The sequence below is a fragment of the Triticum aestivum genome, chromosome 7D (assembly GCF_018294505.1).
Source record: "Triticum aestivum cultivar Chinese Spring chromosome 7D, IWGSC CS RefSeq v2.1, whole genome shotgun sequence".
Taxonomy (NCBI): Eukaryota; Viridiplantae; Streptophyta; class Magnoliopsida; order Poales; family Poaceae; genus Triticum; species Triticum aestivum.
The window spans coordinates 95,912,249-95,930,962 of NC_057814.1; the positions used below are offsets into that span (position 1 = coordinate 95,912,249).

The 18,714-nt window shown below is 44.3% G+C and overlaps 1 protein-coding gene across 1 annotated transcript; it reads right to left on the reverse strand.

The window, feature by feature from the left end:
• Window positions 1-6,176: 6,176 nt before the first annotated feature.
• Window positions 6,177-11,220, reverse strand: LOC123166316 (probable E3 ubiquitin-protein ligase XBOS35). Its single transcript, XM_044584097.1, has 11 exons — window positions 10,726-11,220; window positions 9,482-9,687; window positions 9,306-9,365; window positions 8,773-8,844; window positions 8,482-8,657; window positions 8,214-8,374; window positions 7,973-8,031; window positions 7,851-7,897; window positions 7,310-7,450; window positions 6,821-6,915; window positions 6,177-6,740 (listed from the first exon to the last, which is right to left on the reverse strand). The coding sequence occupies exons 2-11, from the start codon at window positions 9,674-9,676 to the stop codon at window positions 6,301-6,303; spliced, it is 1,446 nt and encodes a 481-aa protein (XP_044440032.1). The 5' UTR covers window positions 9,677-9,687; window positions 10,726-11,220; the 3' UTR covers window positions 6,177-6,300.
• Window positions 11,221-18,714: the final 7,494 nt, after the last annotated feature.

The following is an 18,714-nucleotide window of genomic DNA, read 5'->3' on the forward strand; positions in this document are numbered from 1 at the left end:
AGTGTTCGATGCTTGCTCTCCTTCTATGACCAGACTAGCAATGACTATCATTCAGGAATGCACGTATTGGAAACAAGTCGGGATCTTCAAGGAAAGCGTGGAGCCGATGCTGCGAGCACTAGCTACGTGGGTAGATAGGAGGAGTTAATCTTGTAGTTGGGCCTTAGCGTGGAGTTGGTGTACATGTCATTTGTAACATCCGACGTGAAGGGACTTCTTTTCCCACCCTCTCTTTAATATATATAGTATGCACACTCGCGTATTCAAGAAAAAATGCGGCGCATCCAGGAGGAGGGATGTACTTGGAGTAAGGCCGGGATCCTTAGGGTGTGTTTGGTAGCATGTATGGACCTAGTCTAGTTGTTCTCCTCTCATACATGTTGAGTGTAAACATGCTGAGTCCATGCAGTTGCTGTTGTTTGGCAGCGATGTATGCGCTGAGACATGCTGAGCTAAGACTTTGTTTGGCAGCCTGCAAGTGTTTAGACATGGTGAACAAGTTCAAATTCTAATTTTTTGAATGATGAACAAAATTGAAACAACATAAAAACAAATTTAAACATATTTTGAAAATTTAAACAAAATTTGAAATTCTAAACATTTTTTCAAAATTAACTAAATTTTGAATATATTTTGAAAATTTAAACAAAATTTGAAATTTTGAATATTTTAAAAATAATTAACTTTCTCTGAAATTCTAATTTTTTTCAAAATTCAAAAAATATTGATTTTTCTAAATTCGAACATTTTTGAATTTTTTAAAACATTTACTGAAAATTCAAACAAATTTTGAAATTTAGAACAATTTTTTGAAATTTTATACATTTTTTAAAAAATCAAAATTCTGAACTTTTTCGAAATTTAAACAATTTTGGTAATTCTGAATTTTTTCAAAAAATTGAACAAATTTTGTAATTATGAACATTTTTTGAAAATATAAACATATCTGAACGTGATCTGGTTGGTGGGGACGAGGGTCAGGGCTAGCATGGCTGCCTTCATGCACCCTGTTTGGGGTGCATGAGATGAGCATGGTTGAGGGTCCTTTTATGCATGAGATGGGCATAGCTCAGGTGAGCCCGTGCACCCTACCAAACAAGCAAAATTGGGTCGAATTGGAAACTTTTGCCCTCATGCACCCTATCAAACACACCCTTAGGGGCAGGCCCGTCGATGAGGGGGACCAAGGTGGCGACCGCACAGGGCCCCCGATTGACAAAAAAACGTGAAGGTAAACCGCCCGCGCGTGGCCCGCTACAGCCTGAGCTCTAGGAGGTTCGTGACCACTCTGCCAGGTAGATCCTATCTGACGCGTGTGTGCGTCCAGGAGAGGCGACTTTGCTGAAGCGCTGGAGCTCCTGCGCGCGACAGGCCGGCCCACTTCGCCCAGGAAAACCAGTTTTGGGAACCTTCTAGAAGCCGGTTTTGTAATTTTTCCTGTTTCTTTTATTCTTTTTTGTTTCTTTTTTTATTCTGTTTCTGTTTCTTTTGCCTTTTTCGTTTTAAAAAAAGTTTGAAATTCTGTATTTTCTTCATTATTTGAGGAAATAAATCATGGTTTTAATTTATTTTTTTCATAATTCAAAATTTGTTCAGCGTATATTGCAGAAATATTCAATGTACTCCCTCCGTTCCTAAATATAAGTCTTTGTAGATATTTTACTATGGACCACATACGGATGTATATAGATGCATTTTAGAATATAGATTCACTCATTTTGCTCCGTATGTGGTCCATAGTGGAATCTCTCCAAAGACTTATATTTAGGAACGGAGGGAGTATATTTTAAATTTTGTTCGGCATATATCACAAAATTGTTCAGTATGTATTTAAAATTGTTCAGCGTATAATACAAAATGTTCAATGTATATTTAAAAAATTGTTCATCTTTTTGGAATTTTGAAATTTTTGTTCAACTGTTCAATAGTGTTCATGTTTGAAAAGTTTGTTCGAATTTCAAAAATTGTTCATAGTTTTAAAAAGGGTTTCGCGTTTGTCAATTTGTGTTCATAATTTTCTATTTTTTGTTCTCGATTTTCATGAATTGTTCGAAAATTTTCAAACGTTGTCTGGTACTTTAAGATATCGCGCTGACTTAAAAGTACTAAAATATATCAGCTCGATTGGTTGGTTTGGACTTGCCGATCGGGATGTCGCAGGTTCGATTCCTCGCTAGCGCGGTGTATTTTTTGGCGATCTTTTAACGCGCTCGAGCTCCTGACCTCTAGATGGGCCGGCCCATCTGCATCGACCTTCAGCGAAAGCTCCTCTTCTTGACGCTAACGAGCGTCAGACAGGAGCTCTCGCTCTGCCAGTCCTCAGCCGCCGTGCAATGAATCCACGATTGCTGGTCTTCTGCAGAGCGCCGGCGGCGGCCGATCTCCCCAGTCTAGCTCCCCTACTTGCTGATCCGTGCTAGCACCAGCGTACCATGGCTGGAAGTCATTCATGTCCTCCGCCTGACTTGCTGGACGCTAGCCTTGCCTCCACTACACCGAAGACTAGCTGTCCCTCCAAAGCCAAGAAACACCGGTGCTGCTCGTCGCTTCGGCCAGTAATCAGTGGGTAATTTACTAATTTCTTCGAACGAGAGAGGTAAGCAACAATAGGAGATGCATTCAAAGTTTGAACTCACATGCTATGTGTGTTAACTTCTAAATTGATGCATTTGAACAATTGACCAATTTTGAACTGAAAAATAAATGTGCTTATGTAGGATTAAACCCGACTTGATGCATTTTTAGATCATTTCATGTTACAGAAAAAATATGATGATGACATCATTTTCATTGGCGCCCATCAACAACAGAAGTGTCTACACATATGAGAGGAATGGATGAAGCAAACTATTGATTAGGTATCTTTTGTATCCCTTATTATTATTTGCATTTGTTTTACCATGTTTAAGCTATCTGGTTCGATCATCAAGCGTTGAGTTCCAATTTTTCATATACTGTGTGTCGAGAAATTTTATGTATGCTTTGGCATGAGGTTTTCCTTGGATAGCTATGAAGTATTATTTGGCCACTGCAATCCGAGGTATTCTCTAAAAACTTCTTTAGTTATACGATTTTTCAAATTCAGGACTCTATTTTATGATTCGTCTCAGGGCCCCAAATTTCTGGAAACGGCCCTGCTTAGACGGAATGTAGAGCCTCTAGTCGGAGCGCTTGAGAGGTGGGCGAATGAGAGGATTTAGCTTTATTTATATCGTTGCTACGGTGAAATTGGTCCACATGTAACTTGTAACATGTACTAGCCAATGTGGAGGGGTCTCTTTCCCCATCCCTTGTACAACATATAGTACGCACACTCGTGCGTATTTGAGAAAAAAAATATTGATGTACTTGTCAGTGCAATTTTTTAACTTGATCTGACACAAAGGATGTGGTGGTGGCAATGTGTAAACACTCGTACCCTATCGTAGTGAAGGGCCTAGAACGGATAGTGTAAACCAGTGGTTGGGGTGCCATCCGGTGACGCTGCTTGAGAGAAAGTTGTGCGCCTGTTTTCATTTAGAAAAATACATGGGGTTCTTGCCTTCATGTAAAAAAGCATCTCAGAAAAAATTCTCACCTCCATCTGAAAAAAGAAAAAAAAATACCACCATGTAGCCTACTGGTGAGCGCCATTTTACATAGTTCTCCATTTAAAAAAATACGTGTAGTCCTCATCTTCATCTAAAAAATCATTTAAAAAAATCCACACCTTTATCTAAAAATATATATTTTAAAAGATTTCTCACCACGACCAACCAGCTTGCGTCATGTGTTGGCTGCCCTTCTCCCCATGCTTATAATGGGTTTAATATCTCAAAGGATCCGGGCGTTCAACAGGCATGGCACCCTGCGGGACATTTGGATCCTGAAATCGCACTAAAGAAGATGATGTGTCTTCAAATGATTATGCACGTCTTTTGGGAACCCTATTTTTTGGCCTGAAGTGCTGCATATTGGCAGCACTCCTACTGGCTACCGCAAAAACCAAATGCAGGTGCGTGCACCATGATCTGCCACTGAAACTTCTCGCCGCCCTACCTCCCCCCCCCTCCCCCGGCGACCGTCGGCTGTGGCATCCCACTGTTTCATGCCATTGTGATTCTGCATTCCACCACCCAATTCGCCCGCTTCAGACGGCCGCAACAGCCCCTGCTGCCGTTGTCGATTTGGGATCCGTGGCCATCTCGATTTGCGCCGATTCCGGCCATTCGCCGCCCCTCTGCCATCATTAATGATACTGTAGCACTTGTGGCAGTCGTTGAGGTTAATTAGTGGCCGGCACGACCACCTTGTGACCGCTGCGATCGGGTCGAGCCGCTGCTCCTTCAGAGCTCTCAGCTTTCAGACGGCGCAGCAACAACTGCTGCTGCCGCAACCTCCAGCTCCATGACGTCACGAAGACCACCCCGGGGCCATTCCTAGCCGGCTCGCTGACCACCTCGGCCCGACAAGCAGCCGAACAAAATTCTCCTCTTTAGGATGGCAATGGGTAGGGTATGGGCAGGTACAACCTCCTTCTGCCCAAACACATACCCACAGAAACTTTCTATGCCCACCCACTTGAATACCCATGGGTATAAATTAACACCCGTGCCCATACCCAATGGGTACCCAGTGGGTAAAATGTATAACATTAAATTTTTTAAAGGTAGAGAAATGAATTTAAAAATTAAGTGATGATGGGCTAGCAGTATAGCACAGACACAGCCTCCTCGTGTGGGAGGCCTCTTGGAGGCATCAATGGTGTATGAGCAGCGGTGCGTGGGGATAGCTTGATCGTTGGACAACAGTCCAATAGAGAAGAGTCGACATTTCGTCTTTTTGAGGAGTCACATAGGCCGTAAGAGGAGTGGCGAGCAGGTGATTACAAGCCTATAAGCTATGGATGGTTTAAGGAATACGAGATTTAGGGTTGGGCCATAGGAGTTGTATGTTGATCTTGTCATAGGAACTATTTTCATTTTCTTTATCATTTTCTGGGTATCCATTGGGTTATCCATGGACATAAGTTCATACCCATGCCCTACCCATATATTTTGTGGGTATGGATACCCATTACCCGTGGGTACAAAATCTCTCCAAGTCTTGCCCATGCCCGTTGTTTCTGGGTAGGGTACCCGCGGGTACCCATACCCATGGGCAAAACTGCCATCCCTATCCTCCTTGCATATTAGGTGTTCAACGAAAAAAAAGGTGTTCAACGAAAAGCCTTAAAGGTTTTTTTTCTCATTTTTTTGTTGTGATATAGGAGTAGATTGTAATTAAAAGTATAGTGTTGTATATGAGTTCGTTTGAATCCTATTTGTGGGATGATTCTTCCTACGTAGAGAAATATGAGATGGACGAAGATGAGGACATGACTTTAATCATGACGATGGACATGCATAAGAACAATATGTCAAAACATGGTGGTTCCATTGTGGGCCGTGAGGAGCTAAATTTCGTGTTTTGACCCTTTCTTGAAATCTATTCGAGATCTAACCCTAGTTTGAAAAAAATACGAGATCTGGCCTTTTCCTACCGACAGGGTCCATGGCGGTAGGGTATAACAGCCTACGGCCAAGGTCCCTGGCGGTAGGGTTGCATGCCCTACCGCAAATTTCTCCTAAGTATTGAACACAGTGCGTGCTCGTGCCTACCACCGAGCACCTTGGCAGTAGGACTGTACAGGCTATCGCCAGTCTGTTTGGCGGTAGGGATGTTTCTACCGCCATGGACCCTGACGATAGCAAAAGAGATAGATCTCGAAAAAATGTCAAACTAGGGCCAGATCTCGATAGGTTTTAGAAAAGGGTCAAAACACGAAAATTTGCCGCCGTGAGGTGATTCGTAGGTTGATGCAAGATGATGCAATAGACTGACTCAACTACTTTGGTACAACTCCGGTGTATCCAGAGTGATACTTTCGACGTTGGTTTAGGGTGCTTCGGATTTGTTCCATCACATTGCCAATAGTGTGAAGCAGCATCATCAATTCATTTGAGGAAACAGGGATTGCCCCATTTTTTTTTTAAGATTGCCCCGCTTTGTTCTCTTGCTGACGGTCTCAGTCACGCCAGCTCTTGTGTACGTGGCTGCGAGTCGAACCTTTTTGAGTGTGCGTGTGTTTGTTCTCTCCACCTATCAATGAAATGATACACAAGTCTTTTAAAAAAAACTTAGAAGAAACTGAGAAAGAAATCAAACAAACAAACAAACAGATAGACATGAACAGATGCTGCACAAGTTTGAATCACCAAACTCCCTACAGCTCACAAAACGAAAGGGAGGCACACGACACCAACAAAAAGGAGCAGAGCATTATGAAAACTCTGAATATCTACTACCGACTCTTTCCCTGTACGAAGATGATCGCCGCACATCCGGCCTGATACAGCTGACGAGGCAGGGCAGCGTCTCGTCAAGCCTGCCGCAATTCAACTTGATCGACGACAATCTACCAGAGCCGGTGGATCGAAAAGAGGAGCATCCCAGGTGAACCGAGGAGGAGCGTAGGCGACGGATGTCCGACTGGCGACGCAACGAGCCAGTGCTTGCGCCTGCCGCACATAGAGCCAACGATGAGGTGGTCCACGGAAGCTCCTTCAGGAAGGTGGTGCCTGTGAGCTTCACAAAGGAGACTATTGTGTGCCTGCACAGAGGGCAGGATATGGAGCCCGGCACCCCGCGGGTACATGTCGAGCTGCTGGTGGTGGAGCACAGATAGAGCGCACATTTGGTGCAGAACTCATGGCCACAACCTATTAAAACATGGTAAATCCGTATGAAAATGGATAAGATGAGGTACAACTATTCAGCATGAGGATTAGTCTGTTGATACCTTCTGCAGCTACCGTGCATTCCATCTCCAAACATATCACACATGGATCATGGCAACTACTAGATGATGCCGAGGTTTTTCTCCATCCGCATTCCCTGTGAACGATCAAATATGAGTCGGTCTGTAAATGGGGAATTGTTTCTCTGTTCTTTGTTAACTGGAAATGTGCCTCAGGAAAAATTTGAAAGCCCAACGAGATAAAGTCCAATTTTTCTCATTCTCAATAATCTGCATCTATTAAGGTGCAAATTATCCTTCAATAGGCATCTACATTCCGAGACATGGTGACCTTACTTACGGACTCTGTTCAATTAAGTAAATGATTGTGGCTTTGTGCACAAGGTTGGTACTGTACATGAGTACAGATGCTTGATACTTTGGACAAATTTCAATTCTATTTCAAAACATTATAGGTTTGATGAAATAGGATTTTAAGACGTGACAAAATGACAGCAGCATGCACATACTCTGTCTGGTATTTGAACTCACCGAGCGATTTTGACAATGCTCATCAGTGGAAGAGATAGATATGGTGACGGAAGAATTAGTAGTCTCCCTTCTGGCTGTTTGCTTAGGACGCCTTCAGCACCAGTTTTGTGCCATGAACGAGCCACCATCAAAGGACTCAACCTTCAAGGAAACAGCATTGGAAAAGAGTGAACCACACAGAAATTGTTTTCTAACGAGGCATAAGCATAAGTTGAATGCCAGCTATAAATCCAGGCCGGCATATGACATCACAATGGACATAAGCACAAAATGCAGCCAACTGGTTTTAGCATTTGAATTCAGCAAAGGAAAATGGATATATTTAGGCAGACACTAGTCAAGCTAATTAGCATTTACCATAGTTAGCTTAGAAATTCTGATAATAGAGCCCAAAAAAAAGCGTGAAATTTATCAAGTGACATCAGTAAATATATCAGAATGTGGCAATTGTAAAGTAACAACCTTTTCTCAGATTTTCAATCATTGTGAAGTGTACAAACAAATACTTCTAGAATACAAACATGGAATTCCCTAGGCATACCCGTTAGCATTTTCAGCTCCCATGTGTGCTCCTGCTGCAATGAGAAGCTGTTTTACGGCAATCAGTAAACGGGAATTGGTCAATTACTTGATATTTTATGGAAGGGAGAATTCAATGCATACTTGGCAGCACACAGCACTTCCTCCACAAGCTGCATAGTGAAGGGCCGTGCTTCCTGAACCTGCAATTTTAGGGAATTGTTAATATATGAACATGTAAAGAAGTTCAGAATATTTCCCCTTTTTCTGCACATTTGATGTGAGAAGTAACGGCCAAGTTCCTAAACAATAACTACTTGAATTCAGTCAAACATCTAACATTCTGTGTACAGTTTTATGTTTTTTTACCCTGTTCAGTTTTTACCTATGAGATCAATAGTTGAGCCATCGTTGACTGTGACCTCAGAGACAGAGGCTCCAAGGTCTAACAGCAATTGCAAGCTCTCAGCATGCCCGTGAAGAGCTGCCAAGTGAAGAGGGGTGACACCTCCATCTGACTTTGCATTAACTAGTCTCTGGAGATTTCTGGGAAGCAAAGGAAAATGGATATTTATTTACTAGTTATCAGAAGATGCCAACATAAACGATAAAAAATAGATGCCAACATAGATGAACGTCAGAATTTGACATACGCTGCATCAAAAGCTTCCTTATTTGTTTCACCCGTGGCTGTTCCGCGCATGATGCTCCAAAAATCCGGCAAACTAGGCACGTAATCAGCCGCAATAAGCCGGATGCACCGGGTATGACCTTTCAGGGCGGCAAAATGAATTGCTGTTGCACCACTAAAACAATCTTTTTTGTGAATCTAAGATTAAAAATACATATCACTTGCATCAGTACAAATTACAGCCCAGTTTAACACAAAAACAAGTTCTTCTTTGTGATCACAAAAAGATACAAAAAAATTGATATTCACTTACATTAGCTTTAAAAAGAACTAGGATCTGTACAACTTTCCAATGACCATATAGACAAGCTTGCATCAGAGCAGTCTGCACGGAAATTGTTGCGTTTAGAGTTGGTACCAGAACAAAGAAATATTCTCTTTCACAATAGAACAGAAATAGAAAGAACATAATGAGGTGACATCAAATCACCCCTTCAAGAATGTTCCAATAGGATATGTTTTTTTATTATCTAGAAGTCAACTAAGAGAAAGTAGTAACATTTTGCAGCTTACTTCCATCTACTTGAAACAACTGATATATCATTTTCTAAGACCTGAGCGACCTCAGATATATGGGAAATGCATATACTTGTAAGATTGCAACTAGACAGTTCTCGGTAATATATTAAAATAAAATAGTTTTGGGAAAATTATGCTCGATCCATTTCTGTATACCGAGTAAGAAGTGTTCTCTATAAATATTCAAAAGTAATAACACATACTATGGATCATCAAGAATTGGATACCAATGATGAACAAGGTGGGAGATAAAAAAAAAGAGCTCACCTGTCCTCTGCAGTTCCTAAGGTTGATATCAACGCCAGTTTCTATTAGCAGGGAAACAATCTACCAGGAAGATGAAATTACTTATCAATCAATAACAAACACACATACATTAATTAACAAAAGTAGCTAAAAATAATTGTAAACTGATAACGAAAGAGATGTGTGGAGTGAATCACCTCGTGGTGGCCCTTTGCCGCCGAGTAATGGAGGGGTGTGTTCCGGATACCGAATGTCGAGTATCGTGCAAGCCGGGGGTTAAGCTCCAATAGGGCCCTAGCCTCCTGGATGTCTCCATCCCTCGCAGCAGAGACGAGCCGCTCACCGGTAGCTGAGCAGCCGAAGGAGTCACCCATCATACCTAGGAGTCCCATGGTGCTTCTACCTATTAATGCACAATCTTAGTACCACTTACTAAGGACTCGCCATATATTGAATTTAATCACTTGAGCACGCTATGAGGTCATACAATTCTGAAGCCAACGGTATGAGTGTACCAAGAATGGAAAGCTGGCCTGTATGTAGAGTAAATTGCCCCCAAATTGATATGGTAGGGGAATTCAACCACATGGACACTCTACAGGGAACTGATTCAGGAAAAGGGGAAACTAAGCCACCTCTCCACTCCGAGAAGCACCAAAATGGCATAGCATAACCCCAGAAATTTGTACATTAATATAGTGAAGGATCCACATTAAGGGCTCAATAAGTTAGTAACTGGATCACTAGGTCACCCCTATAAGAAGGCAATGGGCATAAATGGCAGCAATGTTGGCTCACCTTCTGAAAAAATAAAACTCAAATTGACACAATAAGCAAGAAACCTAAACCGAGGTGGCATCCCTCTGCAAGAAAGTAGCCTCAGATGATCCAACAGGGTAATACTACTCTGACCAACTGGGCACTCCACATGGATTAAAGAGTACAAACAGCATCTTCCTTCAGGAACCTACCACAAATTGACTCAACACTCAAAAGAGCTGGAATAAAACCAAGGGCGCCATCTTTACACAAGACAATATCCACAACTGAAACAAGAAACGGTGGGTAAAACGCTCTCTAACTTACTACAATTATTATTAGTTTCCTAATAATTAATAATCGAGTTGTTGGCAGGCGCAGTAATAATGGCGCAGACAGTACTAGGAGAAACGGGTCGCTGTCCCCTGTCCTTCTCAGGGACAACGGGCTCCGTTGCTCCAAGGAGGAATAGCACAACCACCCGCATCGGCATTGAGCTCACGGATTGACTTTTATGGGCGATAAACAAGAGAAAAACAGAGACGAGGATAAGAACCGGAGCGCATTGCATAATCTTGACATTTCTACAAGAAAAAGAAATGACAACAGGCCCGGAACAATTCAGCGACCACGAACCCGGATCAGGGATTCACAAAAATATACGGAAACATTGCGCACGTACCTCTGGAACAACAGATCTTTCGGCTACAAGAAATGGATGCGCGAGTAATGGGGATCAGCCCAGCGCATCTCCCCTCACCTACCGCCCCTCGAAAGGGGATCTTCAGGCGGCGGGCACCCGGCCGGGAAGAAGAAGCTCCTCCTCCACCTTGCCCGTCACGACCAACACATCAAGAAACGCAACTCAGGGGCAAGGCGGAAGACAGCAGATGGGAGCCGCCACCGCCGCCTCCGCCGCGGGATCAGGAACTAACTGCAAAATGGCTTGGGGCTGGGAAGAACGGAGGAAGAAGGGAGGTGGGAGAGAGGACAAGGATGGGAAGGGGGGCCTGCAGTGGAGAGCACGAGGAGCTGGAGGGTGTGCCACATGGAACGGAGTTGAATTGGCTCTCGCGAATTATTATTGTGATGATTTTTCCGGCTAGCTGCCGGCGCGGAGGCGCGGGATTGCTCCTGTGGCTGTGACAGATGTTCCTTGGTGATGTCGGGAACCTGCACTGACACTTTCTTCCTTCCGTTTTCTGCTATTTGCAGGACAGTGACATGGAGCTTTATTTTATTTTATTTTAAGCCAAGAGTGACATGGAGCTAGCGTGAGGAAGCGGCCTTGGATCCACAGAAAAGACAGTTCGTCTCGCTTTATAAATAAAAGTCAGTTTTGCTAAAGCACATCTATAGATGTGCTCTATAAGTATTGCACATCTAACTTATATATCATTGATTTTGCACTAACAGTTTCTTCCTTTCGTTTTCTGCTATTTGCAGGACAGTGACATGGAGCTAGGGTAAGGAAGCGGCCTTGGTTCGATATAGAAGAAGTGTGTGGATATCCTGAAAGGGCACTTCGTGATGAACTAGAATATGCAAGGGATAACGGAAACAATTCTCAAGCTCTTCGCGATGCTGAAATCGGTAAAGGTAGAAATTAAGAAAAAACATCAAGTGTTGATGGTTGACAAGACCACTAGTTTCAAGTAAAAGGATAAGGGAAAGAAAGGAAACTTCAAGACGAATGGCAAGCAAGTTGCCACTCCCATGAAGAAGCCCAAAGCTAGACCCAAGCCTGAAACTGAGTGCTTCAACTGCAAAGGAAATGGTCACTAGAAGTGGAACTTCCCCAAATACTTGGCGGATAACAAGGATGGCAAAGTGAACAAAAGTATATTTGATATACATATTATTGGTGTGTACTTTACTAGTGTTTATAGCAACCCCTCGGTATATGATACTGGTTCAGTTGCTAAGAGTAGTAACTCGAAACGGGAGTTGCAAAATAAACAGAGACTAGTTAAGGGCGAGGTGATGATGTGTGTTGGAAGTGATTCCAAGGTTGATAAGATCACCATCGCACACTCCCTTTACCTTCGGGATTAGTGTTGAACCTAAAATAAATGATATTTGGTGTTTGCGTTGAGCATGAATATGATTGGATCATGTTTATTGCAATACGGTTATTCATTTAAGTCAGAGAATAATTGTTGTTTTGTTTTTATGAATAAAACCTTCTAGGGTTATACACCCAATGTGAATGGTTTATTGAATTTCGATCGTAGTGATACACATATTCATAATATTGATGCCAAAAGATACCAAGTTGATAATGATAATGCAACATATTTGTGGCATTGCCGTTTAGGTCATATTGGTGTAAAGCGCATGAAGAAACTCCATGCTGATGGGCTTTTGGAATCACTTGATTGTGAATCACTTTGATGCTTGCGAACCATGCCTCATAGGCAAGATGACTAAGACTCCATTCTCCGGAACAATGGAGCGAGCAACAGACTTGTTGGAAATAATACATACTGATGTATGCGGTCCGATGAGTGTTGAGGCTTGCGGCGGGTATCGTTATTTTCTGACCTTCACAGATGATTTGAGCATATATGGGTATATCTACTTGATGAAACATAAGTCTGAAACATTTGAAAAGTTCAAAGAATTTCAGAGTGAAGTAGAGAATCATCATAACAAGAAAATAAAGTTTCTACGATCTGATCGCAGAGGTGAATATTTGAGTTACGAGTTTGGCCTTCAATTCAAACAATGTGGAATAGTTTCACAAACTCATGCCATCTGGAACACCACAGCATAATGATGTGTCCGAACGTCGTAACCGTACTTTATTAGATATGATGCGATCTTGAAGGAAATATGCCCTAGAGGCAATAATAAAGTTGTTATTTATATTTCCTTACATCATGACAAATGTTTATTATTCATGCTAGAATTGTATTAACCGGAAACTTAGTACATGTGTGAATACATAGACAAACAGAGTGTCACTAGTATGCCTCTACTTGACTAGCTCGTTGAATCAAAGATGGTTAAGTTTCCTAGCCATAGACATGAGTTGTCATTTGATTAATGGGATCACATCATTAGAGAATGATGTGATTGACTTGACCCATCTGTTAGCTTAGCACGATGATCGTTTAGTTTGTTGCTATTTCTTTCTTCATGACTTATACATGTTCCTATGACTATGAGATTATGCAACTCCCGAATACCGGAGGAACACTTAGTGTGCTATCAAACGTCACAACGTAACTGGGTGATTATAAAGATGCTCTACAGGTGTCTCCGATGGTGTTTGTTGAGTTGGCATAGATCGAGCTTAGGATTTGTCACTCCGATTATCAGAGAGGTATCTCTGGGCCCTCTCGGTAATGCACATCACTATAAGCCTTGCAAGCAATGTGACTAATGAGTTAGTTGCGGGATGATGCATTACGGAACGAGTAAAGAGACTTGCCGGTAACGAGATTGAACTAGGTATTGAGATACCGACGATTGAATCTCGGGCAAGTAACAAACCGATGACAAAGGGAACAACGTATGTCGTTATGCGGTTTGCCGAGAGAAAGATTCACCGGGGAACTTCATGATTTTTAGTTTTCTTTCTGACCGATAAAGATCTTCGTAGAATATGTAGGAACCAATATGAGCATGCAGGTTCCGCTATTGGTTATTGACCGAAGATGAGTCTCCGTCATGTCTACATAGTTCTCGAACCCGTAGGGTCTGCACGCTTAACGTTCGATGACGATCGGTATTATGAGTTTATGTGTTTTGATGTACCGAAGGTAGTTCGGAGTCCCGGATGTGATCACGGACATGACGAGGAGTCTCGAAATGGTCGAGACATAAAGATCGATATATTGGACGGATATGTTCGGACACCGGAAGTGTTTCGGATAAAACCAGAGTGCCGGAGGGTTATTGGAACCCCCGGGGGAACTAATGGGCCTCGATGGGCCTTAGTGGAGAGAGAGAGGGGCGGCCAGGGCAGGCCCCACTGCCCCTCCCCCTTGAGTCCGAATTGGACTAGGAAGGGGGGCGGCGCCCTCCTTTTCCTTTCCCCTCTCCCTCTCCTTCCTTCCCCCTCTCTCCCTTTTGGTGGAAACCTACTAGGACTTGGAGTCCTAGTAGGATTCCCCTCTTAGGGGCGCGCCAAGGAGGGCCGACCGGCCTCCCCCTCCCTCCTTTATATACGTGGGGAGAGGGGCACCCTATAACACACAAGTTGATTGTTTAGCCGTGTGCGGTGCCCCCCTCCACAGATTTCCACCTCGGTCATATCGTTGTAGTGCTTAGGTGAAGCCCTGCGTCGGTAACTTCATCATCACCGTCATCACGCCGTCGTGATGACGAAAATCTCCCTCGACCTCAGCTAGATCTAGAGTTCGTGGGACGTCACCGAGCTGAACGTGTGCAGATCGCGGAGGTGCCGTACTTCCGGTACTAGGATCGGTCGGATCGTGAAGACGTACGACTACATTAACCGCGTTGTCATAACGCTTCCGCTTTCGGTCTACGAGGGTAAGTGGACAACACTCTCCCCTCTCGTTGCTATGCATCACCTAGATGGATCTTGCGTGTGCGTAGGGATTTTTTTAAAATTACTGCCTTCCCTAACAGTGGCATCCGAGCCAGGTCTATGCGTAGATGTTATATGCACGAGTAGGTAAACCAGAGTACATTCTGCACCAGAGTGGTATGGTAATCCTGTTCTAGAAATCATGTTACTAGACCATGACGAACCTACAAACTATGAGGAAGCGACGATGAGCCCAGATTCCACGAAATGGCTTAAGGCTGTGAAATCTGAGATAGGATCCATGTATGAGAACAAAGTATGGACTTTGATTGACTTGCCCGATGATCGGTAAGTCATTGAGAATAAATGGATCTTCAAGAGGAAGACGGACGATGATGGTAGTATTACTATCTACAAAGCTCGAATTGTCGAAAAATGTTTTTAACAAGTTCAAGGAGTTGACTACGATGAGAACTTCTCACCCGTAGTGATGCTTAAGTCTGTCCGAATCATGTTAGCAATTGCCGCATTTTATGATAATGAAATTTGGCAAATGGATGTCAAAACTGCATTCCTTAATGGATATCTTAAAGAAAAGTTGTATATGATGCAACCAGAAGGTTTTGTCGATCCTAAAGGTGCTAACAAAGTGTGCAAGCTCCAGCAATCCATCTATGGACTAGTGCGAGTATCTCGGAGTTGGAATATACGCTTTGATGAGTTGATCAAAGCATATAGTTTTATACAGACTTGCGGTGAAGCCTGTATTTACAAGAAAGTGAGTGGGAGCACTACAGCCTTTCTGATAAGTATATGTGAATGACATATTGTTGATCGGAAATGATGTAGAGTTTTCTGGAAAGCATAAAGGAGTGTTTGAAAGGAGTTTTTAAGGAAAGACCTCGGTGAAGCTGCTTACATATTGAGCATCAAGATCTATAGAGATAGATCAAGACGCTTGATAAGTTTTTTTTTCAATGAGTACGTACCTTGACAAAATTTTGAAGTAGTTCAAGAGTCAAAGAAAGAGTTCTTGCCTGTGTTGCAAGGTGTGACGTTGAGTAAAGACTCAAAACCCGACCATGGCAGAAAATAGAAAGAGAATGAAAAGTCATTCCCTATGCCTTAGTCATAGGTTTTATAAAGTATGCTTTGCTGTGTACCAGACCTATTGTGCACCTCACCATGAGTTTGACAAGAGGGTACAATAGTGATCCAGGAGTGGATCACTGGATATTGGTCAAAAGTATCCTTAGTGGAATAAGGATGTGTTTCTCGGTTATGGAGGTGACGAAAAGTTCGTCGTAAAGGGTTACGTCGATGCAAGCTTTAACATCAATCCAGATGACTCTAAGACTCAATCTGGATACATATTGAAAGTGGGAGCAATTAGCTAGAGTAGCTCCGTGCAAAGCATTGTAGACATAGAAAGTTGCAAAATACATACGGATCTGAATGTGGCAGACACGTTGACTAAACTTCTCTCGCAAGCAAAACATGATCACACCTTAATTACTCTTTGGGTGTTAATCACATAGCGATGTGAACTAGATTATTGACTCTAGTAAACCCTTTGGGTGTTGATACGTCTCCATCGTGTCTACTTTTCCAAACACTTTTGCCCTTGTTTTGGACTCTAACTTGCATGATTTGAATGGAACTAACCCGGACTGACGCTGTTTTCAGCAGAATTGCCATGGTGTTATTTTTGTGCAGAAATAAAAGTTCTCGGAATGACCTGAAACTTCACGGAGAATATTTTTGGAATATATAAAAAATACTGGCGAAAGAATCAAGACCAGGGGGCCCACACCCTTTCCACGAGGGTGGGGGGCGCGCCCCCCTGTCTTGTGGGCCCCCTAAGGCTCCACCGACCTCAACTCCAACTCCATATATTCACGTTCGGGGAGAAAAAAATCGGAGAGAAGGATTCATTGCGTTTTATGATACGGAGCCGCCGCCAAGCCCTAAACTCTCTCGGGAGGGCTGATCTGGAGTCCGTTCGGGGCTCCGGAGAGGGGAATCCATCGCTGTCGTCATCATCAATTCCTCCATCACAAATTTCATGATGCTCACCACCGTGCGTGAGTAATTCCATCATAGGCTTGCTGGACGGTGATGGGTTGGATGAGATTTATCATGTAATCGAGTTAGTTTTGTTAGGGTTTGATCCCTAGTATCCACTATGTTCTGAGATTGATGTTGCTATGACTTTGCTATGCTTAATGCTTGTCACTAGGGCTCGAGTGCCATGAAGTCAGATCTGAACCTATTATGTTTTCATGAATATATGTGAGTTCTTGATCCTATCTTGCAAGTCATTAGTCACCTACTATGTGTTATGATCCGGTAACCCCGAAGTGACAATAATCGGGACCACTCCCGGTGATGACCGTAGTTTGAGGAGTTCATGTATTCACTAAGTGTTAATGCTTTGGTCCGGTACTCTATTAAAAGGAGGCCTTAACATCCCTTAGTTTCCAATAGGACCCCGCTGCCACGAGAGGGTAGGACAAAAGATGTCATGCAAGTTCTTTTCCATAAGCACGTATGTCGGATCACGGGTTCCGGCAAAACCCTCAAGGTTCGAACACTGGGGTGCGCACGAAGATTTCCCCCTACCTATCCACGCCCTAGCTTGCTAAGATCTCACCAGCAAACTCGCAACACAAGGGACACAAGATTTATACTGGTTCGGGCCACCGTTGTGGTGTAATACCCTACTCCAGTGTGGTGGTGGTGGATTGCCTCTCGGGCTGAGGATGAACAGTACAAGGGGAAGAACAGCCTCCTGAGGTCGAGGTGCTCTTGTGCTTGGTGGGTGTGAGGATGAGCTAAAGATCCGATCCCTTCTTACGGTGGTGGCTAGTCCTATTTATAGAGGCCCTGGTCCTCTTTCCAAATATTGAGCGGGAAGGGAGCCAACAACGGCCAATTTGAAAGGGGACAACTAGTATAGCTTATCCTGACAAAAGTAGTCTTCGCCTGCAAAAGGCTCTGGTGGTGACGCCGCCTTGGGCTCCATGGTGACCTCCATCTTGCCGTCCTGCTGGTCTTGGTCTCGTTGCACTGATATGGAAACCTTTGCTTGACGCCTCGGTACTCCGCGCCTGCGCTTGCCCCCTTTGCACCGAAGAGGAAACAAGGACACTGTGCGCGCTGGCGCCCGCCTAGCGCCCGCCTGGTCTCGATCGTCATGGCTCACGTCATGAGAACCTCGTGAGGTTTGCCTTGCCTTGATCTCTCCGCCCCTCGCGAGCCAGCCTGGTGAGGTCGCTCCTGAGGAGGTCTTGTGTCGCCCGCCTCGCGAGGCTTGGCCCCTCGTGAGGGTCTTGGATGCCTTGTTGATGAAGATGGGCCGTACAAGCCTGCTCACAGCGCCACGCCGTGGGCCGCAGGCAGGCAAGTCTGGGGACCCCCGTTCCCAGAATGCCAACAGTAGCCCTCGGGCCCAAGGCGCGCTCGGACTTGGCTTCGAGGCGAAGCCAAAGGTGAAGTGCGGAGCGCCGCGTGCCCCAATAGCCTGCGGCCTTTGTCGACGCGTGGCGGTTGATTGGACGTGGGCGTCTCCGCTTCCCCACGCTGCCTCGGCAACTGCCCGACTTGACAAGTCCCTGCGGTATGCAAGGAAAACCATCATTACCTGCGATCGTGGGGGGCGCTGGTTGGCCTTCTCCCGCTATAAATGGGAAAGGGGGGAGAGCCCCCGTCGCCCATCTCTTCCCGTTCCGCTTGCTCCTCCTCCTCTGCTCCACCACCGACACCAATGGCGCTGTCGAAGAGGTTGTCTGCCGCGGAAAAGGGGAAGGCCCCTCGTGAGGGGCCCGGCTCCCTGGCGCCCAAGCGCGGACGCGGCCATCCCCGCAAGCACACTGCGACCCCCGCCGCGGCCCCTGAGGGAGTCCTGGATTAGGGGGTACTCGGACAGCCGGACTATATACTTTGGCCGGACTATTGGACTATGAAGATACAAGATTGAAGACTTCGTCCCGTGTCTGGGTGGGACTCTCCTTTGCGTGGAAGGCAAGCTTGGCAATTCGGATATGTAGATCTCCTCCCTTGTAACCGACTCTGTGTAACCCTAACCCGCTCCGGTGTCTATATAAACCGGAGGGTTTAGTCCGTAGGACAACAACAATCATAATCATAGGCTAGCTCCTAGGGTTTAGC